The sequence below is a fragment of the Lycorma delicatula genome, chromosome 6 (genome assembly GCF_047948215.1).
Source record: "Lycorma delicatula isolate Av1 chromosome 6, ASM4794821v1, whole genome shotgun sequence".
In the NCBI taxonomy this organism is placed as follows: Eukaryota; Metazoa; Arthropoda; class Insecta; order Hemiptera; family Fulgoridae; genus Lycorma; species Lycorma delicatula.
In genome coordinates, this window is record NC_134460.1 from 71468826 (window position 1) to 71495177 (window position 26352).

The window sequence follows — 26352 nt, forward strand, 5'->3', positions numbered from 1 at the left end:
CTCAGTAAGGCTGCAATTAAGCAGCGAAGGTGATTTCCGGGAAGTGCAGAGCATTCTGCACTTGAAGGAAAGCATTCTGCATTCTGCCTTCCACACTTAACAGCTCTCTGAGAGAGAGCTTAAGGTTGTGGTCCTGGGTATCCCCTTTGGGACCACCTGCGAAGAAGTGGGAGAGAAGCTCTCCTCACTAGGCTATGATGTGGCATCAGTGAAAAAGCTGACCACAAGGGACGGGGTAGGGTAACCACTACTGCCTTGTGGCACTTAAAAGAACGCCAGCCACCAGGGGCATCTATGACCTGGACAGTATGTTTTACAGTACAATAACAGTGACAGCATTCGTGTCATGAGGGGGGGCCCCCTCAATTTCACAGATGCCAAAAGTTCGGCCACTCGTCAAACTACTGCCGCAGGGCACAGCTCTGCGTCAAATGTGGTGGGGACCATGAAACGACGTCTTGCCTAAAATCGCGAGAAGAGCCCGCATCGAGCGCGAATTGCAAGGGGCCTCATCCATCAAATTATAGGGGATGCCCTTATTACAAGCAGCACTTGGCCGACAGAAGGGCACCCCACAAAAGTCCGTGATCACTGACAGGCGTAGCTCAGCGTAGGTCGTCAGGGGATACCAAAACTCCAACCGCAAGAGGTTCAGTCTGTGACTACCCCAACAGTGGGAAAAGAGGCGCCACCTCCTCCCGCACCGCAAAAGCCCCAAAATCAAAATTAAGACTACCCCACAGGCGACAAAAGAAGCCAAAAATTTGGGAAAACCACATCTGGTGATAATCAAAACTCAAACTGTGGCAAAACCCACAAGAAGTCCTGAGGCTCGGCACCCACCAAAGGTGGCATCAAAAACACCCAGCCACCCCGATGGGAAATAGCCGTAAGCCGCGTCCTTGAAGGAGACCGCTGGAAACGACTTTCTGGCGAGGATGTCAATAAAGGACGTCCATAATTACCATTCAATCTGTTTGAAGTTCCCTTGTGACCCCAGAAATGACAATAACATTCGCAGATGGAATAAATTAAAACCACTGGCTGTATTCATAACGAGAAGAGTACAGGACAATGTAAAATAGTCTTTTGTGTATAGTCCTTAGGCCTAGGAAATCTGTTAGGAAGGCTAGCTGAGAAAAAGCAATTCTAGTGACGTCTGTGTGAAGAGCTTTAAGGAAATGCTTACAAACTTCACCCACATTGTTTACAGCTGTTACAAGCTCTAAAACCTACAGATTATGGTTTGCATGCTAGTTTCACAAATGAATCATGGTGATAAAAGACTTTCTTTATTGTGTCGTATTCAGTAATGAATCAACATTTCATGTTAATGAAAAAGAAAAACACTCATAATGCACATATCAGGGGATCAGAAAATCCTCACAAAATACTGCAATGTGAACAAGACTCCCCACAACTGAATGTTTTTTGTGCTGTATCCAGACAGCACGTCTACAGGCTGTTCTTTTTTGTGAAAGCAAATCTGTCTGGAAAGAACTATCTTTATATGCTACAATTACGGCTCTTTCCTCAACTGTAATATGAACCACAGAACTTTATTTGCCACAAGATGGTACACCTCCTCATTGGCATAACGCTGTATATTACTGATTTAATGAAATTTTTGAATGAAATGAGACCATTTGACATGGCTTGTTTACCATGCCTCCATGTTCACACAATCTGATACTGTGAAATTTTTTTCTTTGAGGGTTTATAAAAAATAAGTGTATGTGCCACCGTTAGCAGCGACCTATCAAACTTGAGACACAAAATTGAAACAGTTGTCGCTCAAATAACTCCAGACTTGCTGATTAAAGTATGGGATGAACTTCCTATTGACTGGATGTGCGCCATGTGACGAATGGTGCTCACATTGAAAACTTATAAGAAATACTGTTGTTTTATCATTTAATGTATAATTTATCAATGTTGAGTAAAACTTAATAAATATAAAATAACTTCAAAACCTGAATTTCAATTTGAAACAAGAGGTACTTTGAGATACCACAATTGGAAATGAGTGGACCAATGTCCATGATAATATGAGCAAAGATGTTAGGCTCATACTACCACAGACATGGTCAAGGTAGACACTGCTCATGGTTTTGGTTTTTTGATCAATTGTTCCAAAATCTGATCTTTTATCAGATTGATATATTATATTTCTTCATAATGTAATAATAACATACAACATATGGACGGCATTGGTGTTAACCCATCTTGAATTTAATATGAAATTGACACATTATTGGATGAATTGTTATCAGTGATGAGATTTGGATCTTGGTTTTTAAGAGTGTGAAAAAATCAATCAATGGAATAGGGCTGTACTTGCTCCCCAAAAAAGAATCCTGGCAAATATTTTCTGCCAGGCAACTGTCTTTTGAGCCAGAAGGGTGGGTTTTTAGTTGTTTTCATGGAATATAGGATAACTCATAATTTCACTGAAAGACATTTAAAAAAGTTAAGAAGATTGAAATAGGGCTGTGGTAGTAATTTCTTCCATTAAAAACACCTATAAATTCAAAACTTTGCTGTAAAAATTCAAGTGAGAAGTCTAAATTTAACACCTCCTAGTTATTAAATTCTTATTTTTAAACTGAAGAAATGGTTAATCAGTGTTCTGATGACAATGAAAAGTTAAATTCTGGGTGGTTCAAGCAGGGAGAAAAATTTCACATCAGTAGAATTCAAAAGCTAGTGAAAAAAAATTATAAAGATTCAAATTGATGACCCTCTCTATTCAGAATAGTAGGTTAAAAGATTCAGTTTTAAGTTGCATATAATTGTGTGCATATGTATATACAGAAAGTCCTACAAAAAAATGAAGAAACTTTCAGGACATGTTCTACTGGTGAAAATAATGAAAAGGTTCATATAAACATAGGTCTGGAAACACTTTGTTTTCGAGTTACAGCTAGCAAAAGATTTCACTAGCTCTTCTAATAAAAAAAGAAGCTGTACTGTAATTTCTGAGAACCAAATTAAGGAGTAAATTTGGTGGTTCCTTATGTAATTTGAGCTAGGAAATAGGATAATACTGGTCCCAGAACAGTAATTCAGTAGTTTTTAAGATAAATGATGTAAAACACAAAATTCAGTGTTGAAAAACAAGTTTTTTATAGATTTATAGTACAATAGCTTTGTTAAATGACTAATAAATGCAGAATATTTAGTAGAGAATTTAATTCTGAGAAAATGAATGTAAATACAGCCAATGAAAAGTAAATAAAAACTTTTAATAATGGGTTTTTAATTGACGAAAAACAGATGAAAAATAAAAAAATGTATTATTCTTGCTGTATCTAATAAAACACTAATTACTGCAAATAATTTTAAAAGCAAAATACAAAATTTATAAAATAATATTTTAGCAGTGTATAATCAATAATTTTTACAAATAAAACAAAATAATTATGTAAAAAACTAAAATGTATTTTACTTAAGAAATATTTAAAAACGTTTTCTGTATAGGTTTACAATACTAACAGCTGGTCAACAAAGTTTTGTATTTCGTTTGAATCGTTGCCTTAAATTATCTCATGGATAAAGGAAATATAGTGTTGTTATCATGTCGTAAACAATTTTCTAATGAGAAATATGCTGATATAATTTTTGTTCATGGACTTTGTAACAGATTTTCTGAAGCTGCTCGATGTGAATATCAAGATTGATTCCTGGAAGGCAGATTACAAACACGAAAATTTTACCTTTGGTATATTAGCATTTACGAATTAAAGGATCATTTCAAACTCATTTGTTTTCTGTTGAACACCAAATAAATCATCATGTTAATGATGAACATCCAGTAATTTAGCATATTTAGCTTAGCTCAGGTACTAGTACAAGGGAAATTCCATGTTGCACTGGTTTGTCGAAAAACAAAGTGTGGTGCATCCTACAGAAAGAAAATTTTTACCCTTTCCACCTGCCAAAGGTTCAAAATTTGCAGCCAACAGATTACCCCCAGTGGTTAAGCTTCTGTCATTGGCTTCTAGAAAACATTGATAAGGTAAATTCAATTTTATTTACTGATGAAGACACCTTCATGAGAAACTTCAATTCTAAAAATGGTAATTTATGGAGCAAAGAAAATCCACACGGAACTGTGGAAACTAATTTCCAACAAAGATTTCACATTAATGTTTGGTGTTGCATTATTTATGACAAAATTCTGGGACCATTTTTTTTTTCTGGGTGAAAAACATTTTTGTGTTACCATTGCCGGAAAACAAAACTATGAAATATAAAATCTAATAAGACAACAAGAAAATTAAAACTAACTAAAATACTAAAAACAAAGAGAAAATAAATAAAAACAAAAACAAAATAAACAAAAACTAAAATGTTAAATACAAAAATATACAACTATAGTAAAAACAAGAAAATTTTAAGAATACTATTAAAAATTATGTAAAATACTAATACTTTGAAGAAATAAAAATACCCAGTCCAAAACTTCTTTATTACTGCCCAGGATTTGACGAAAATTCCTGATGCAAGTTTGCATAACATATGCAATCCACAAGGATGTGACGCACACTCAAGTGGCACTTGCATCATATGCATATTGGTGCATTTTCTGCTGACATCAGGTACCCATGAGTAGCTGTCGTATGTCCTATCTGCAATCAGCAGAGGACCACTTCCTCTCAGCAGATTTGCAAATTTTCCTGTGGAAGGAATCCGATGGAAACACAGTATCTTTGCTATAGCAAAGTTTGTTGTCAACTGTGGCAATCCAGTCATCTTGCCACCTCACGTGAAGTGCGTGTTTGACATGGTTAATAAAGTCAGATGTAGTAACACGGGTAGTGGATGATTGACTACATGCGTCTTTAGCAGTGGAATCTGCACATTCATTACCTGGAATCCCCACATCACTAGGGATCCAGTAGAAACTAACTTGTGTGTTGCGATGGTTCAACTCCGTGATTGCATTGTAGATGTAGATGACAATAGGATGTACAAAATAAAATTTTTCTAAGGCTTGGAGAGCACTAAATGAGTCGCTACAAATAAGGATATGATGGTAATTAGGGTTAATGATATTCAAAGTCTTATGTATAGCGTATAGTTCATCAGGAAAGACACTCGTAAGATCAGGTAGACCAAACATGTAAGTTCAGTCATTAACAATACATGCGCATCCAACAGTATAGTACTGTTTCAATTCATCTGTGTATACTACTGCATCTGGATCTGTCTTGGAGAGAATATGGTGAAACATTTGCTGGAAGAAAATAGGTGGTGTTGACTCTTTATTGTATATTGTGAGGTAAAACATAAAATTAATAAGGTTTGACCAAGCTTCAAGGTGAGATATAGTGTTCTGTAATAGTCTCTCTGCTGTGGCATTTGAACGGGATATATAGCAAAATCATCAACAAATAAAGAACATGAGACAGGTGGCAGCACACATTTAGTAATACTTTTGATGGCTATTGAAAATAATCACCACTAAATTACTTCATTTGGGGCCATATGAAAACAAGAGTATATAAAAAAAAACCGTTAATACTAAACAAGAGTTATTCATTAACTCTTGTGTATGTGAGTATTATGTACATTGTGAAGGAGAGATTTTTGAACAATTACTGTAACTGAGGTTTGTTATTCTGCTACCATTTATCATTTTATGTATTCCATTTTTTTGTTTTGCTATATTAAGCATGTTTTAGGTACAGAAAGAATAATACGATTTTCTGCCTATCTTATTTCAATAAAAGTTTTTATTTACTTTTTATTGGCTGTATTTATATTAAATTTCTCAGAATTAAATTTTATACTAATTATGTTAATAAAATCTACATTTAATAGTCATTTAACAAAACCATCGTACTACAAACCTATAAAAAACTTGTTTTCAACACTGAACTTTGTGTTTTACATTGGATAACTTAAAAACTACTGCCGTTACAGTTATGAGACCTGTTTTATCCTAATTCCTACCTAAAATTACATAAGAAACCACAAACTTTATACCCCAAAAACATGCTGTCATCTGTTGCCGCTTTTATAACAGTGTCATTTTCATATCTTGTCTGCAAGTTGATAAAGTTGGAAATTCTTTTGTATTTATATATATAAAATTTGTCCAAAATGTCCAAACTTTTACTATTATTATTTAAATTAAATTTCTTGATTTCCACTATTTCCATATTTGTCCAAATATCAAATATAGTGTTTGTTATTAAAAAGGTGGTCAGCAACATTAGATAAACCCAATTTACCATTTTTTAAATTTCTAACCTTGGCTCATGACAGAGCGTCAATCTCCATACACCCTTTTCAATTTTGAAATTGTTTCAGTAGCATTCTCACAGAGTTTAACACAAAACTCGATTGCTCAACGTTGCTCATAATTAGTATTATTCATTTTTGTAATGCACAACAAAAACTCGTTTCATTAAATAAACAATAGATTAAAAATATTAATACCTAATATAAATCAGCTGTTCATATAACCATATGTTTAATAGTAACTATACAGTGTTGCCATTTTGGCTGCCACAAAAAAAGCTAGTCTCATTACTTTATTTACAGACCTTGTGTGCGCGCGCGCGCGCGCGCGCGCGTGTGTGTGTGTGTGTGTGTGTGCACACGCGTGTATATATACATATTGTAATTTTTTTTATAAATTAAGTTTTTTGTGGATAGTCCTCAAATGAAAAATCAACAGAGTTTGTGGTTTGCTAGATATAAGTAACTATATTTTTAAGGACTGTATATGGTAAAAAAAAATTATAATAATATTGTATTCCACTTTTCAAGCTAATATAGGTGAAAAGTTGAAACTGGTTCATTCATCACCAGATGAAACCAAAATGGCTGTATAAGATGGACCAGAAAAGCGAGGACATTTTGAAATAATTCGCCAATATTAAAAAATGTTTTTCAGGTTTTTAATTTCCATTAACATGGAAATGCGCTTCATCTGACATTCACAAGTTTTCATAGATACCGGGGTAGTCAATCTTTTTCATCATTTTTCACAGAACTGCTGCTGCAGCACCAGATGGTCACTTGGTTTTAATTGCTGCACAATTTGCACTTCATATGGATGGAATTGTTATTCTTGGCAAAGTATTTGTTTAGAGGATTTTGTTTGGCTGAGGTGTAAAGCTAATGTGTATTTATAAGGAGAACCGTTGAGGGCTTCTTGTGAATAAAACATAATATTTTCAACCGTCTCAGGGGTATTTCTGAGTTTTTCGAGTGTCTAACAGTTTTTTCTTTGAAGCTGAACTCATCTGAAAATTCTCAATCCACGTTTTGACGACATGGCAAGATGAAACAAGATCATGTGTCCTACATTATAGTGATGCTGAAATTCCCTGCAAGCAACAGTCAATCTGTCACAGACTTTGTAATACACACCATTGCAAATGTGTGTTGTGAACCTGTCCATTGATCCGCTGTTAGAAAATGGCAAGATTAGCCCCTGCCTCAATAGCACAATCATGAAGTGTTGCCTTCTTTACATGCTGCTACTACACATTTCAAACTTTCCTGTTTCCCACCTTCAACAATCAGTAAAAATAAGAATCAAAAGGTTTAGATTCATGGCCATAAGGGTAAGGATTTAAGGCCATAACTCATATGGCCTTAAGGGTTGGACTGTCATCCTTGAAGCTTGATGTGTGTCAAGAATAAAATTAAGAAGAGTTGGAGACAAACTTTGTTTACAATTATTTTTTATTTATTTTACATATTATTTTCACAGAGTAGAATTTTTATTATTATTATTTAAAGTAAAAAACATGCTGACCGATTGTTTTTATCAGTTAACAACCCAAGCAATGTTATGTCATGATTTACGCAGTTATGTTTTACTAACTACATTTTTCACCAGCTTCCTCACCTTTTTGCATTAATAAGTACTTGTTAAAAAATTAAAATTTAAACTACTCTTTTAGTTAAAACTTGTTTCTGTCATATATTTTACCAACAAAGATCATATGGAGACTATTCAGATAATAATGTCCAATTTGCTATTAAAAAAACAACTTATTATACGCATCTTACAGCTAAAGACAATCTTGACTAAAGACAACCTCAATTGATAAAACAATGTATTCAATTGGTAAATGCCTTTCAATATAAAAAAATATGTATTTTTTAGTAAATGAGTTTATATTTAGTTATTGTATTTTGTGATAGTAGTAGTAGTAGTAGTAGTAGTAATGCATATTAGTTCATTTTTCTTTATTTTACCTACACTTCTAACAGAAAAAAAGTCAGTGGTAATTATGCTAAAAATAGGGTTAATGATCTGCAAAAAGAGTCAATAGAATTATTTTTATAAAATTAAGTATTTTTATCTATGACATTATTAGTAATCAACTATTTCAAACAAATCAATTAAATCAAATGACTGTTATATCAAATAAAAACAATAGCTAATAAACAACAAAACCTTAATTATGATGATTATTAGTTATTGAGTATGTAATCAGTCATTATAGTTATTACAGTTAATGATTATTATTAATTACTGATTATTAGATATCAATATCTTAAAATATAAGATAGATCTAGATATGTATTCAAATTTTAATAAAATCTTTAAAAAATTATAAATAACTAAAAATTAAAAGTTTACCTTCTCTGATCATACTGCATATTTGATAAATTATAAGTAAAACATATAATTCCAACAACAGAAGCAAAACCCAACATGTAAGTATAAAATCCTAACCAAGCAAAATACATGCCAATTTCTGCTCCAAAATAATCTTTAATATAATCGATAGGCTGATAATGAAGGCACTTCCTCAATGAAGCCCATTCATTTAAAAGAGCGTAACGCAAACAGCCATATGTTTCCAAATTGCCCTGTAACAATAAAGTAGAATAAAGAAGCTGAAAGATATTTAGATATTAAGTAACAAAATATGACAAAATTCATCTATAGTGTAGAGACATATATACAAATTGTTTTACAATAAAAAACATTAATCTGATACCAGATACATTAATCTGTACCAGTTGTTTTTAAGGCTGTGTTCATGCAATGCACCACACATAAAATAAAAAGGATTGTCAGATTAGCTTTCTTTGATAATAATGATGTTCACTTTACAACTATTGAACAGAGTAAAACTGTAATTTGCTAATGTGAAAAAGTATATTTTTCATAGTGAATACAGTAATGGGAAGGTACTTCAACCTTCATTTTCTCTTGTAAGCAAGGTATTCAGTGCTTGTCATTCTAAGAATGTTATTTTTCAGATGTGGCTTTTATCTAGTGTCAGGTCATCTACAACTTTATTTTTACACAGATTTGAATACTAGATCATGGATACCAGAGTTCTTTGGTGGTTGGGTTTCAATTAACCACACATCTCAGGAATGGTCAAATTGAGACTGTACAAGACTACACTTCATTTACACTCATACATATCATCCTCATTCATCCTCTGAAGTATTATCTGAAAGGTAATTACCGGAGGCTAAACAGGAAAAAAAAAGGTCACCTACAATTGCATGACAGCTGTGTATTGTAATTCTCTTAAGAATCTTAAATTATAATGAAAACTAGCTCAGATACTATTATATTTAACTCAGTTAAATAGCATCTATGTTCGGATTAATTTGCACGCTACTGTACTTTATACATTTAAAAAAATAATGTTTTTGATAACAGATTAGAGAAAAGCTACAAAATAAAAATACTATTTGCATGACACAGTAATGAGCACTCTATGACATATGCAAAGAATTGTTAGAATTCACATTTTCCATGCTCTAAAGGTAATCTTTTATAAAATATTTTTCAGTTTCACCTCTTTAATTTAAGAGAGGCAGATTGTTAAATGGATAAGAATTCTGAAGCCATGAAATAAAAAATTCACTGACCACACACAATTTTTTATTTTTTTTTTTATTCTTGGGTTTGCCTCTTAAACTGATTCCCACACATCTGGTTGTTCCTTTTTTTTCTCAGCTAGATAAATTATTCTACCACTCTAAATGTTTTTCAAATGATCAGTTTTAATATTTATTTATTCAAACAGGAATCCAAAATCTGCCACCTAATTACAATTAAGAGTCTACATTATGAGAAATGTAAATCGTTGTGTGAAAGCTATGCTTAACTGGGATTTGAACCCATAGGCCTGTGAATAAAAATTTAACAGCTTTAAAAAAAATTTGTTAGTTCAGCTCTCACTAAAAGTAGGAATACTTTTTCAATGAACCAAGTCTTTTAATAAAGTATTTTTCAAATAATAAACACATGTGTCTTCAAATTATAAACAATATTATTGTATCCTCCTCTATGAATCATGAGACCTTGCCGTTGGTGAGGGGGCTTGAGTGCTCAGGGATACAGAGTAGCTGGACCGAAGGTGCAACCATATCGGAGAGGTATCTGTTGAGAGCCAGACTAAGGAATGATTCCTGAAAGAGGGCAGCAGCTCTTTCAGTAGTTGTTAGGGGCGTGAGTCAGGACGACTTAAACGGCCGTATCAACATCACTCAGTCCTCTGAGTACTGCGCAGCTGAAAGCAATGGAAAACTACAGATGCTTTTTTTCCAAGAAAATGTGGCTCTCTGCATTTTCACATAGCAATAATGGAGGCGCCTTCCTTGGTAAAATATTCCGGAGGTAAAATAGTCTCCCGTTCGGATCTCCGGGTGGGGACTACTAAGGAAGGGGTTACCAGAAAATTAAAAAATAACATTCTACGAGTCAGAGCGTGGAATGTTAGCAAGAGGTCTGAGTAAAAAAGATAAGGTAGAAAATGTAGAAGAAGAATGGGAGAATGTTAAAAAGGAAATTCTTAAATCAGCAGAAGCAAACTTAGGCGGAATAAAGAGAACCGGTAGAAAACCTTGGGTTTCAGACGATATATTGCAGCTGATGGATGAAAGTAGAAAATATAAGAATGCTAGTGATGAAGAAAGTAAAAGGAACTATCGGCAATTAAGAAATGCTATAAACAGGAAGTGCAAACTGGTGAAAGAAGAGTGGATTAAAGAAAAGTGTTCAAAAGTGGAAAGAGAAATGAACATTGGTAAAATAGACGAAGCATACAGGAAAGTTAAGGAAAATTTTGGGGTACATAAATTAAAATCTAATAATGTGTTAAACAAAGATGGTACACCAATATATAATACGAAAGGTAAAGTCGATAGATGGGGGGAATATATTGAAGAGTTATACGGAGGAAATGAATTAGAAAATGGTGTTATAGAGGAAGAAGAGGAAGTTGAGGAGGATGAAATGGGAGAAACAATACTGAGATCTGAATTTAAGAGAGCATTAAAAGATTTAAATGGCAGAAAGGCTCCTGGAATAGACGGAATACCTGTAGAATTACTGCGCAGTGCAGGTGAGGAAGCGATTGATAGATTATACAAACTGGTGTGTAATATTTATGAAAATGGGGAATTTCCATCAGACTTCAAAAAAAGTGTTATAGTTATAATACCAAAGAAAGCAGGGGCAGATAAATGTGAAGAATACAGAACAATTAGTTTAACTAGTCATGCATCAAAAATCTTAACTAGAATTTTATACAGAAGAATTGAGAGGAGAGTGGAAGAAGTGTTAGGAGAAGACCAATTTGGTTTCAGGAAAAGTATAAGGACAAGGGAAGCAATTTTAGGCCTCAGATTAATAGTAGAAGGAAGATTAAAGAAAAACAAACCAACATACTTGGCGTTTATAGACCTAGAAAAGGCTTTCGATAACGTAGACTGGAATAAAATGTTCAGCATTTTAAAAAAATTAGGGTTCAAATACAGAGATAGAAGAACAATTGCTACCATGTACTGGAACCAAACAGCAACAATAACAATTGAAGAACATAAGAAAGAAGCCCTAATAAGAAAGGGAGTCCGACAAGGATGTTCCCTATCTCCGTTACTTTTTAATCTTTACATGGCACTAGCAGTTAATGATGTTAAAGAACAATTTAGATTCAGAGTAACAGTACAAGGTGAAAAGATAAAGATGCTACGATTTGCTGATGATATAGTAATTCTAGCCGAGAGTAAAAAGGATTTAGAAGAAACAATGAACGGCATAGATGAAGTCCTACGCAAGAACTATCGCATGAAAATAAACAAGAACAAAACAAAAGTAATGAAATGTAGTAGAAATAACAAAGATGGACCGCTGAATATGAAAATAGGAGGAGAAAAGATTATGGAGGTAGAAGAATTTTGTTATTTGGGAAGTAAAATTACTAAAGATGGACGAAGCAGGAGCGATATAAAATGCCGAATAGCACAAGCTAAACGAGCCTTCAGTAAGAAATATAATTTGTTTACATCAAAAATTAATTTAAATGTCAGGAAAAGATTTTTGAAAGTGTATGTTTGGAGTGTCGCTTTATATGGAAGTGAAACTTGGACAATCGGAGTATCTGAGAAGAAAAGATTAGAAGCTTTTGAAATGTGGTGCTATAGGAGAATGTTAAAAATCAGATGGGTGGATAAAGTGACAAATGAAGAGGTATTGCAGCAAATAGATGAAGAAAGAAGCATTTGGAAAAATATAGTTAAAAGAAGAGACAGACTTATAGGCCACATACTAAGGCATCCTGGAATAGTCGCTTTAATATTGGAAGGACAGGTAGAAGGGAAAAATTGTGTAGGCAGGCCACGTTTGGAGTATGTAAAACAAATTGTTGGGGATGTAGGATGTAGAGGGTATACTGAAATGAAATGACTAGCACTAGATAGGGAATCTTGGAGAGCTGCATCAAACCAGTCAAATGACTGAAGACAAAAAAAAAAAAAAAAATTATTGTATGTAGATAATTTCAGTTAACAGTGGGACGTACCATAAAAATTGATAAGATTTTTGGTCAATGTAAGGCTGCCAGCTGTGTATTCAACTTTACAATGCTTCAAGAAAAATTAAATGGATAAGAATAAAATCTAACTGTACACTATGCTTTTTATTTTACATTTACCAAATGAAGGCATCCATAAACTTTTACATCTAAGAGATGTGTCTTGAATAAGAGAAAGAAACCAAAAATACAGACTGCTAAAAAGAGGTTTCTAGGAGATTTAAAGGCTGAACAAAAAGGACTTAAGATAGGATACCCTCAGGTTTAGATTACGAGTAGTATTGGTATGCTAACTTTTTAAAAGAAATAAGTTAGCTAACTATAAAAGAAATTGAGATGATCACTTGAAAATTTTGGAGAGACTACCTTTCGCAGCTTTGAATTATAATTTATCCGAGAGAAGAAGTGTTTGTAAGCCAAGGACAATATGAACACAGGGACAGTCCAATATGATATCTGTGAAGAGAAAATTAAAATGACATTCTCATACAAAAAATGGCAAAAATTGCAGGTAGCAGCTCTCCTAGCATTTCTTTAAAATGCTGCACATTCAAAATGTAAATCAAAACTAAATCCACATCAAACCATAATAAAAATAGAAAAAAATTATTAAAAATGAATAACCTTTCAAGAATACAATAAGAAACAATAAAAAAGTTTTATTATTTATAAAAAGATTTTAATTACAAGAGTATGTTCAACAAATGTTGCATTATTGTTCATTAATTTCAATAAAATAAACCTTGTTGTATTATTTCACATTAAGAACAAATATTGTGCAATTCAATTTAATAATCTGTACAACATTTTATTAATTCTAATAAAATTGAATAAACAGTCTTTCATCCGGAAATTTATAAGTTCAAATCCTGGTTAGGGATGGATTTTTTATATTCTACAAACATTTCACATTACATTCCCATGCAGAAGGTCTTTTATTTATGTATATTTAACACATGTTTTTATTCTTACTGTCCTAAATACACAATTGTGATTATAAAGTAACAAATTTAAGAGAAAATGTAAAATCTTATCAAGCAAATTTTGTTCAACCATTATTGACTTCCCTAATAAGTGAGCACAGTTCAGTGAGGTCAATTCCAAGAACAAAATGAATTTTACATTACAAAATTACACTCTATTTGCAGAATAAATTTTAAAACAAACAAATTATTATGCAAGAATATATTTTATAAATATATATATATATTAAACAAAATTAACATTACATTAAAAAAATACTCACATCATGTAATACATATGCATCACTATATACTCCAATAGAAACAAGTTTTTTTATACCAAACTGTAACTGCTCATAATCATCTGTAACATACAGTGCATGATCAAGGATAAATTCCACACAATGGGATCGAACAAACCGATTGAAAAAGTTGGGAGAACTTACATCAAATCTAAAAAAAAATAATAACTTCATTAAATAAAATTCAACAAAATTATAGTCAGCTTTTAGTAAAGCTTTATAGGCTTAAAGAACATTTTTAACATATATGTACGTGCAGGGTGTTTGATACGGCTGTTTAAAAGTAAACAAGATACAATTTTTCAGAAAAAATCTTTTTTTCTCTCAACATAATATCCTTTCAAATCTAAACATTTAGTCCAATAATGCTAAAGTTTTTCAATCCCATCCTTACACAACTGTCTTTAAAATAGGCAGATGTTTCAGCAGTAACTTTAGCATTTTGATCTCTTTCCAAAAAAATTTGAAACTCTTCTGACAGATAGCAGTACATAGATGCTAAATCTGACGAATGGGGTAATGCAGAAGAATTTTATAGCAGAAAAAATTTGCTGTACAATCACAAAAGAGCAAGTCATACATTTTGTTGGTGAAAGATAACCCTTTTTTGTCAAATGCATTTACTTTTTCTTTACCTCCTCATTTGGACGAGCCAACAAAGAAGTAAAATATTGTAGTTGTTTTACCCTTCAAAATTAAATTAGAAATTTAATTAAATTTTAGAAATTCAATGATGATTATGCCATAAATTTTCCTTTTTCCAATTAATTACTGAAAAAATGTAATTATAAAATATATTTCAATTTCTATAAACTAAGTACTTTAAATAATCAAACACTAATGAATTTATAATAATATTAACAGTAACGATTATTTTTAATATACTTTTTAAATCTAGGATTTTAGCCTTTTTCTTTATTTTTAGGAGTTTTTAAATTTATATCACCAATGTATAAACCAAGGAAGCAGTTTTGAATTTATTTGTTGCTCCCAAATGATTGTATTCTTAATAAATAAATATCTAAGCATCCCAAAAGACAATGACCATTTCCTTTCCTACTGATTTACAAAGAAGGCTTTTGCCTTCTTTGATGTAAATTCCCCAACTGCAACCTACTGTTTTGACTCTTTCTTAATTCATATTGGTAGTAATGTATCAAAGTTTCATCAAATGTTACAATCAACATAAAAATTTCACTTGATTGCATTGAAACAGCTCCAAACCATGAAATGTTTACTTGTTTAACTTTTGATCAATTTCTATTATCAATTATTGATTTCCATACTCTTTGTAACAAAGTATATATTATTGTATCAAGACTTTTTTTAATATTAATTAACACCAGAAATTTAGTAGATTTTTTATATAACTCAAACTTCAAATAAAAATATTAAGTGAGATGTTTCCCTTAATATATAATATAATATTAATTTATCTACTTTATAATAAAAAGTAATATCAAAGATTTACTTGATACCCAAGGTGTACAATGTTTTAAAAAAGAATTGAAAAAACTGTTGATATCAACTATAATATCTAACATATCAGTTTACATGGAAAGTTATCAAAATTTATTCTCAGTCAAAACTAACCTATGTTAGTTCTATGCTGTGTTTAAGTGCTGTGTTATGTGGCGTAGGATATGGAATTTAATTTGGCAAATATTTCTGCTTATGATAATAGCATTTATCTTAAAATAATGTGCTGCAGCATATTTATAAATGTTTTTAAAAAAATTATGTGAAAGTAATCTTAAAAAATCTTTTATTACTCCACTCTATTTTTTTTTTTCTATTGTTTTTCATAAACCAGACTTATATGTAATATAAAATAAATATACAGTGGTCACTCTCAATATTTGACAATGTAATTATTAGATCCAAGATAAAAGTTAGATAAGTTTCCGATCTAATTTATTTTTCTGTTACTAATATTTTTGACAAGATATTTTTTGTCCATTTCCACCAGTGGTTTTCCTTCATAAGACAGATATTGTCTTAATGTTATGACTCTGTAACATTGCAAGACTGCGATAAAAACTGAATTACATTTGAATTTATATTTGTAATAAGACCACTATGACTCCCTTCTACTCTTCTGTTTAATACTTCTACTCTCTTCTGTTTCTGGCATGATACATTTTTCTAACATAACTTGTTTTTAGACACACCCATAATAATTTAATTTCTACTGAAGGTGTATGGTATCAATAATATCATTCTAAATATGTACTATTCTCGCATAAAACTTCAGACATTTTTTTTGCAATCTGCTAAGAAATTAAGTAAAAGCTATCCTAACAGCCTTTTTAATGATAAATTATCCACCTATACAAATTAATAAAAAGTTTATAAAATCATACCCAGAATTTTATAATCAGTAAATATATATATATATATATATATATACACAAATATTTACATATTTTTCAACTTTTTGCTGCTGCTTTTTCTTTTATTTCTCATTTATCTATTACCTGAATGACCTGCTTAATAGGAGCCCTTCATTATCAGAGGTGACTTAAGTTGTAATTAATCACACAAATATAAAATTAAAATAATGATACTGATATCTTTCTCCTCTTAAATTCAACTGATTATTCATGCAATATCAATGTTTTAATTCTATACCTTACACATTCAAATACAACTTGCGTCCAGTTTTGTTGATGAAGAGTACCCTTTGAAAATATACAGGTGAAACAAAAATTAGAAAAAACAATAACTAGTAAAAAAAAACATACAAAAAATAAGCATTAATTTTCCCTCACTTATAATAAAATTTTCTATCAAACTTAAACTTAACTATCAATCAATTATTTAAAAAATGATTGCACTGAACCTAAATTAAATTTATCTGAAATCTAAGAGAAATAATACATTTTTCTGCATTCTTTTTCATAAATAAAAACTAATAGTCAAGCAGAAAATTGAATGTTTGCCATTATTTGTATCTTGCTGAAATTTTAACACTATTATTTAACTAAAACTATCAAATTATAGAAAACCCAAATTATGAAAAAGTTTTGTATGTAGTTTACTTTAAGACATCAAGCAACAAAGTTATTGATCTTTTTTTTACTTTTTAAACAATTTCTTCAAAGATTTGTATCTAAAATTTCAGTAATAAATTATGAAGGTATAACTGGAGAATAATAGAATAAACAAACTTTATTTAAAAATAAAGTATATAAACATTAACCTCAGCTTCTTAATTATACAACCATGTATTATAATACCAGGTGTCCCAAATGTCGCTTAACCAAGAAATACAATATTTGTATTTTAGTCGTATGACTAATGTTTAAAAAAATTCTTATTTGTTAGGTTGGTAACAGTACTTATATCATTTTCATTTTTTTCCAAAGGATTGAATAGTTCATTGTTCACATTTACCAGTATTGATCTGTAAATTGACCATAAACCGTAAACTAAAAATCTTAACATTTTTTTTCTCTTGCAATGTTATTATTGAAAGACCAAGAAAAATAGTTATGAAGTTGTTCAGCAATTTTAAGAAACACTTCCTCAAACTCCAGAACCAACCAGACAAGCAATCTATAACCTGAATAAATGTTGAACAATTGGAAGTGTACAAGATTTGCCAAGGAGTGGGAAACCTAAAACTGCTGCAAGTGAAGATAACAACCATTGCCAAATCAATGTAAGCTCAAAGAAATTTCTTCATAAAAGATCTGCTGAGTTGAGTATTACTGGAAAAATAGTGTGCATTGTATTTTGAAAGCATTGAAACTAAAAAAATTATTTGATATGCCCACAACAACATCGCAGTTTAATTGAAGATGACTTCAACAGGCATCTTGAGTTCTGTGAATGGTTTGTAAACTGTTGTGAGGCAGAGCCTAACTTTCAAAATCGCATTTAGTGGATGGATGATGCTTCATTTAAAATAAATGGTTGTATCAATCATCATAACTGTGTGTACTGGGAGCGACACAAATTCACACGAAGTAATTGAGCAAGAACTAAAGGTTCCAGGCATCAATGTGTGGGCTGGTGTATGCAGTGGCATTGTTGGCCCATATTTTTCCAATAGTACTGTAAATGGTGATTCTTACCTTGAAATATTACAAAAAGTAGTTTTACCAGAGCTACAAAATAATCCTTAATTTGAAAATATTAATTTAATTTAGCAATGATATGGTGCTCCATTACATTACAGTTTACTGGTAAGAGAATGTATTGGCAGCAACTTTGATGAGTGGAAGACGTGGTACAACTGACCACAAAGAACATGTTATCTTACATCTTACACTTTTCAGTTTGGGGAATTTTGAGAAATAATGTTTTCTCTCATAAGCTTAGACCTTTGCAACAGTTGATATAAATATTCCAAGATGAATTTGAAGCATTAAACGCAAATAAAGATTTAATTATAGTTAATATACAAAAAATTGCTTATCAACTTTTGAATTTGACATGTTCAAGCGCTTTCGGGATTAAATTCCATCTTCAAGAACTCTCACATTCATCCTGTTTATAACCTTAATTGAAACTTCACATGTAAAATTGTAGAAAAATTGTGATATTTGTGTAAAACATAATAGTTGGTTATCATATGCATATGTTTTAAAAACATATTTGTCGGTAAGCAGTTTTTTTATAGATAGTATAATTATATACTTATACCAACAAGGCATGCTTAACAAAATTATAAACAAAGAATTGTATAGAAAATTGGTTAGAAGTATCAAAAACTATTGTGAAAAATGTATTAAGTACATGGGCAGCATTTTAGCAACTCTTGTTAAGTTTTTAAAAAATGTATAACAAATTTTACTATGTATAAAAAATTCATTTTTGATTAATAGCAAACTATTGTTTTCAGCTTTTGAAATACTGTATTTCTCGGTCAAGCGATTTTGGGACACCTGATAGATGAAAAGATTTAAAGAAACTGGATATTTTGATTATTTTCCAGACAGGTACCTTCAGTTTCAAAATTAAAAAAAAAAATTTTACAAAAATTGTTTAAAATTTTATCACTTCAGTATTAACAAAAAACTGTATCCACAAGATGGAGAAAGGAACAACCCCTGTTTGAAATTTTTTTAAACAGTTCTGTGAAATTTGTATAAAATTTTACTTTCTTAAATTTTTATAATTTGAAATATTTGCTGACTGGGTAAATTAAATTAAGAATTACCAAAAACAATACTAGTTTAATTTTGTATTATATTACTTTTCTTTTTAAAAAAAAGGCTCAAGCAAATAAATGTCAAAAATCTTTTATCAAACATAGCAGTCTGCTGGTAAATAATCAGGACATAGCAGACATTGCTGATTTCAACTGTACAAACTACTACTTCTGCTCTTAAACAGGTTCATTTGTGAAGTTATTGTCATTGTCACAACAGGTTATTGTCATTCAAGCACAAATCCACAGAATCAAAATAGCCTGTACAAATTGAAATAAGTAGAACTGGTGAAACAAATGTTCTGCTTTAGATTTATATTGAACACAAAAATATAATGAAAATAAGACACATTTAAGAATTAAACATGCAATAATTAAAAGTATGCAGATAGTACCCACTACAAAAAATTATATTAATCACCTTCCTATAAAGTTTGTAGTGCTACTACAGTGTGGCCAGGAAGTCACTGTAGCCCTAGAGTTAATGAAAAATATGAGTTGGAATATGTGCTTAGAACATATGGTATTCTCGTTGGGGTCATTAAAGACAGGGTAGTTACAACGTAGGTTCTAGCGGTTAGTGATTAGTGTTATGGATTCATGAACAACAACATACAAATCAAACAATGAAGTTAATTGGTAATATTTTCAGTTAACACTTTAACAAGTGGCCACCACAAAAAGCAACAATGTTGGCTAGGGAAAAACGTTTGAAATAGGCAGTGTTAAAGACAGGACGCGGAGTGGACGAAAGTTAGCACGGTTAATAACATATGCTGCTGTTGCAGTTTCCACAGAACAGTCCCCAATGAAATCAACTCATTAACAGTCAGCAGACTTTATATGTGGATTTGAAAGTTAGGCCATTTCATATGATGTTCATCAATGAACTTCCAGATGCAGACATGGAACATCGTGCTGCATCCCGTCGGGCTTTATTAGAAAAATTCCCTGCTGCATTGCACTGTGGAAAGGTGGTTTTTACTGACAAATGTGCAATCTATCGCAGTTTGTGTGCCAGAAATGTGTTTTTTTGGTGAAAGAAAGTTCTTATTTCGTGAAAGAGTTGGAAAGAAATCCATCACACGTCATGTGGGCTGGAATGACAGCTTGTCATTTATTTGGTCCTTAATTTTTTAAGGGGCCAGTGAATGCACAAACTTATTTAGAAATGTTAGAGGCATGGTTAAAATACCACAGCTTCAAGAGAAGGATCTCATGGAATGAGTATGGCTGCAGCAGGATGGAGCATCTCTCTTTCTTTTTTCTGTTTCGCCTCCGGTAATTACCTTTCAGATAATACTTCCAAGGATGAATGAGGATGATAGGTATGAGTGTAAATGAAGTGTAGTCTTGTACAGTCTCAGTTCGACCATTCCTGAGATGTGTGGTTAATTGAAATTCAACCACCACAAAAAGCCAGTACCAGCAATCTAGTATTCAAATCCATGTAAAAATAACTGACTTTACTAGGACTTGAACGCTGGAACTCTTGACTTTTCAAATCAGATGATTTGGGAAGACGTGTTCACCACTAGACCAACCCAATGGGTTAGGATGGAGCATCTGCACATTTTGCTCTATCAGTCCACATGTTTCTGAATGAAAAATTTTCAGGATGTTAAGACTGACCATGGTACTCCAGCGTCACCAGCTCCGTTATCATGGCCACCACAAAGTCCTGATCTTACCACACCAGATAATTTATTATAGAGAACTATTAAGTCACATGTATCTGCATGTCACTACATCACAAATGAAGAATTGCATGACACTGTAAGAGACACCTTCCGTATTGTAACACCAGAAATGCTCTGTTGCATGTCATAGAGGACATAGCATCGTACAAATTGTGTGTGCATCATAAGGGCAAACACACAGACCCACTGGACCATTAAAATTAATACTCTCTATCAAGTGAGTAAATAAAATAATTAATTATTATATCACATTTTTTATATATCTCATTACAAATTTTTAGTTCTAAATTCAGAGAATACGATGACTTCCCAGTCATCTTATATATAGTCTTTAATTTACATATTAGTTACGTACCAGTAAACTCAAAATAAATGAAAACCAAGAAACTTAGACATTAGGTACAAAATTTGAGCCTATGTTCTAACTAAAACATATTTGTAACAAGAATGTGGTTTATAACTGTTTTTTAACCCAAAATATGTAGTAACTGTAGCATAATTTCTTGATACAACATTAAAAACAAGTTAAGTAATCAAATTATGAGTTACTGTTTCATGCCGGCCTCAATGGCACGAGTAGTGTCTCAGCCGTTCATCCAGAGGTCCCGGGTTCGAATCCTGGTCACGCATGACTTTTTCACATGCTACTTATCATTCATCTCATCCTCTGATCTGAAGCAATGGTGGTCACAGAGGTTAAAAAAAATGTTATTGTTTCATGCAGAAGAAATTGGTTATTGTTTGTTTTTTCCAATTTTATAAAAATTTAATTTCTTCTTTGTATTGTGTCACAGCAATCTCTATTTCCTTCAAAGTTTTTTTATTACAGCTACTTTTCAGATCTCCACTTGAAGCAATTTCAATGATTTCTTTGACCAATTTGAAGATTTTATCTAGCGATAAATTCTTTATATAAAATAGTGTAATTATTTCCATTAATTTAATAATTTTCATTAACATATTCTCCTTTTATCAATTCTTACAACCTCCTCATTAAATAAAATATAACATTTAACAACAATAATTCTCTGTCTCTGCAGCTTTAAATTATGAAAAATCTACCAATAAATGTTCACCTATTTCAGCTATTTCTTATTAATGCAGTTTCAACAGAAGCAAAATTTCTGCCTTTAACTCCACATTTTTTTTGTTTGTTTTTATATGTCAAGAAGCATATAAAAACAAACCATAGGTTTGGGTAGATTAAATATAAATAAGACTTTTCATTAAGAATTTTATATTTGCAGTAAATAAAAACTTTACATAATTTCTCTATAATTATCCTCCTTTGGAAATGCATTTTTTTCCAGTGGATCAGTAGCTTTATGATCCAGTCATTGTAAAAAGAAGTGGCTTGTGTCAGCAGCCTGCTGCACATAAATATGCTCTACCTCATCATCATTGAATAGTTGGGCCTCCTAGTTTCTTTGAGTGGCTCGAAGATATAAAATCATAGGGTGATAAACCTGGGCTGTAATGAGTGGTTCCCACCTCATTTTCTTTTACTTTTTGCTTGTCATGAAGAAGAATCACTTATATCGTTTGGCCATATCTTTTGTGGCAATAAGCATGTAAACTCACAGTAATATGCTGCATTGATGCAAAAAGTAAACATACAAAACACTATGACAGTCCCAAAAATTATTGGCAAGCACCTGGTTAGCTGACAGCTAAGCCTTGGCTTTCAAAGAGGCTGTCTCACCCTTCTTTCTCCATTCCATGCTGGCTTGTTTTTATATGGGTATTCAAGATATACCCATGTTTCATCGCAGGTAATGATACAATCTAAAACTACATCATCTGCTTCTTGCGTACATCATCTGCTTATATGTGAGCCATTCATATAACTGCAAACATGCTAACTTCTGTTCTGCAAACAGAAAACAAGGGATCCATTAGGCAGACAATTTACAAAATCCTAGGTTCTTCTTTATTAAACTCGTGAGTGCTCCTATAACTTACAAAGACCTCAGAAGAAATTTCAGTAATCATCAAACATCTATCACCTTCTATAAGGTTGTGAATAATGTTCTGGTCTTTAATCCTTATCCATAGGTTTGTCATTCATGGTTCTTGTTTTAAACCTCTTCATGGCCCGCATAAATTTCTTAGACCAGGCAAAAACATATGGCCTTGATAGTGTTTGATTCTTAAACTGTGCAATCAGTCTCCACAGAATTTCACCCTCATGGGTAAAAAATTCGATGAATTTTTTACTCATCTCAAGAGGTAATTTTTTACCTCTTTCACAGAGATTGTGTGCTATCTACAGACAGGATATCGCAAGGCTGGCCCGCCACTCTCCTCACAACTGACATCCCAATCCAACAACTCTGAAGTTGTAGCATTTGTTCAGTATAACACTAAAAATGAATTAATATAATTAATATTTTATTATTTTCCTTAACATCAAACAGTCTACCAAATACAAAAATTAAATATATCTACAGAACACTAATACATTGTAAGAGAATATCTTCTACTTACATCATTAAAACAACATTTACAGTAATCTTCAAGAAAAGCAATTTTTTTTTGTAATGCATAAATATTCCCTAATTATTTAACCACATAAAACCAAAACCATTTAAAATAAATCTGGGTAAACAAAGAGAATACTGATAATAATAAAAATTAAAGTGCAATAAAATGTTCTAATAAAAGCCTAATATTTACAGTTAACTTGATTTCAAGAAATGAAATACCAATATAAAAGTCAGTCTTTCAGATAGTTTTTTTTTATTCATGAGAATTACAGAACTACCTTCTACAGAACATGATTGACTCAATGACCCAAAATACAAAGATGGCAATGTAAAATATGATATAGTTATAAGATTAAATTTATTGGTCCATAATGATAAGAGTTATCTGGAAATTATGTCTAAAACAATCATCAAAGTTCAATAAACACTACTAAAAATCATTCAAAATTGCCCAATGGTTTTAAGAAAAACATTACATATAAATATGGTCATTCTGATTTATAAATAAAAATAGGAAATAAATCAAAAATATGAATTAGATACGTACAAATATTCTTTATCTCTACTATATACAGCAGTTAACATCTGGCTATGTTCAGGAAAAATATTTTCATCAACCTTAATATGATCGTGCAAAAAACTTCTATATTTTCGTAACAAATTACTGATAAAATATGATGCTTTTGAAAAGATAGGTACCTGTAAAATTTCATTTTGCAATAATTAAATATTTAATTATAATTTTAAAAAACTATTTGCAATATTAAAAATTTTAATTAATACTGAGGAAAATGTTGCCATTATTATACATTTAAAAGAATTTTCAAATAAAACCATGTTAGTTCGGCTTCCTTTGTTAATTCTGCGTTGTACATGATTCTGCTACATGATTAAATAACTGATTCATGTTATAAACATATTTTCTTCTATAAAAAATAATATTTAGACAAGAATATTTTTTTAAAAATATTATCAGTTGAATAAAAAATAATAAGTTTTCAACTTCATATGAGTAATTCAATCATTTAGAATGACACAACAATTGGATTTGATGATATTCAAAACTTTATTGATAGCATACAGTTCGGCAGTGAAGACACTTGTGATACTACCAGCAACCAGTTAAATGTAAAAAGATTAAACAAATTTATAAAAATTTATTTTAATTTTAATTTAAGTATCTAGTTTTAGAAAAAAAAAAAAAAAAACAATAGTACCAAACAAGTAAATTTCATTACTTTTTTGGCAGCATTTAAATGAATAAATAAGAATATAAAAAATAAATATGACAGCATAAATTACTCATTCAGGGCTCTCATTTAACGATACAAGGCCTGGTATCCTACCTAAATCCTATGAGCTTGTTGCCGCATTCCCCAACATTATATATGAACTATTAAAAATTATTTCACATTATTTAATAGTATCCCCTATATATTTTATCATGATTTTATAAACTGTCTTAGTAATTTCTCATCATAATATTGAATAAATTATATTAATTAAATCAGAAAAATTACATTTTTTTGTAATTTTTGATATTACTCTATTCTATTCTATTGTATTACAGAAACATGAAGTACAGTAATTGACAGAAATCACTAATTTGGAAGTACCTTCTATACTAAGATTATCTTCAGTCTTTTTTATCAACTTAGCACAGTCCAGTTCAAAAACTACAGCAAATGGTTCATTTTGTGTTGAAAATAAAGTAGTGAAAAATAAATAAATCAGTTTATATATAAATCCTGAAAATATTTTGTTTTTAACTTGTTGTTTTTAGCTAAAAAAAATTGTTTTCTGACTTCTACTCCAGATACTATTAACAATACAGTTTTTGGAAAAAACTATTACACACACAAATAGTGTTTTTTGCTTTAAAAAAATGCATCTTAGAAACAAAATCTTGGAAATGAATCTCCAGTAGATTCCAAAAAATGGTGTTGAAATACCTTTTAGCTTTAAGTTTGATATAAATTAATTTTGTTTAATTGCCAATAACTAAGCCATTTAATAACAATTGTTGAATGATAATTCAACAGTTTTTGTGGAATATAATTCTGGGACCCATTTTTTCAAGTCAAAACACAATAAACCAATAATTTTGCCCATAAATTGTATATAAAGAATTTCAGTGTAGCCTCACTTTATCACTGGAGCACAGATTAAGGCAAATTTTATTATTACCAGCTGTAAGCTAAAAACAAATCATTTGCAGGCTAATGTTTACTAGAACTCTTATCTTTATTTTTCCCATATCCTGGATTTATTTCTGTTTTTTTATAAGACAACATACTAATCAAATTACATTTATTACTATAATTGTTAATAATTTCTTGTACAAGTATTCTAAAATGAATCTTACATCTACTATTTTTTGCTTGTAAGTTAGATAAAATTCAATTTTGTATGGGGAAAAAAATTTTGTTTGTGCAACAGAAAAATTTTGTAATTAATTCTAACAGAATTTATTTTCATCAATTTTTTCACAATTAAATTCTCTACCAAAGTTAACTAGAAATGTTTAATTGTTTATTGGTAAATAAACCAAGTTATTTTATTCCAAACCTAAAAAAGTATATTTTTTGACAAAATCTTTGTGTTTTACCCCGTTTTTCTTAAAATCTAAGTGAGTTAAAGATCTGGGATCACTTTTACTCTATTTCTTAGATCAAAAACCATAAAGAAGTACCAAAGCTTCTAAGGGAGCAAAAATGAGGACACCTCCTGAGAGCAAGTACACACACATCACACACACACACGCATGCACGCACACACATGCGCACATGCAGGTTATAAAGTGCAAACTACACTTACATTACAAGCACTGTATATATTATATATTCACTTGATTTTAGCTTGTGCTTACCACTTTATGGGGTGGTTCATAGATTCTCTTTCTTCTTATTCTGCATATTTCCTAAAAATA

General features: G+C 31.1%; 1 protein-coding gene across 9 annotated transcripts in view; it reads right to left on the reverse strand.

Moving 5' to 3' along the window:
* Positions 1-26352, reverse strand: part of LOC142327131 (anoctamin-4-like) — a 206218-nt gene that overhangs the window by 164618 nt on the left and 15248 nt on the right. For all 9 annotated transcript variants that reach the window (XR_012756930.1, XR_012756929.1, XM_075370020.1 and 6 more), the window contains 4 exons: positions 26293-26343; positions 23971-24122; positions 14062-14230; positions 8612-8844 (listed from right to left, as the gene is read on the reverse strand). Coding sequence is in view for 7 of the 9 variants with exons in the window: in XM_075370020.1 (XP_075226135.1) it covers positions 8612-8844; positions 14062-14230; positions 23971-24122; positions 26293-26343 (605 nt within the window). In the remaining 2 variants the exon portion in view is untranslated. The remainder of the gene's footprint in view (positions 1-8611; positions 8845-14061; positions 14231-23970; positions 24123-26292; positions 26344-26352) is intronic.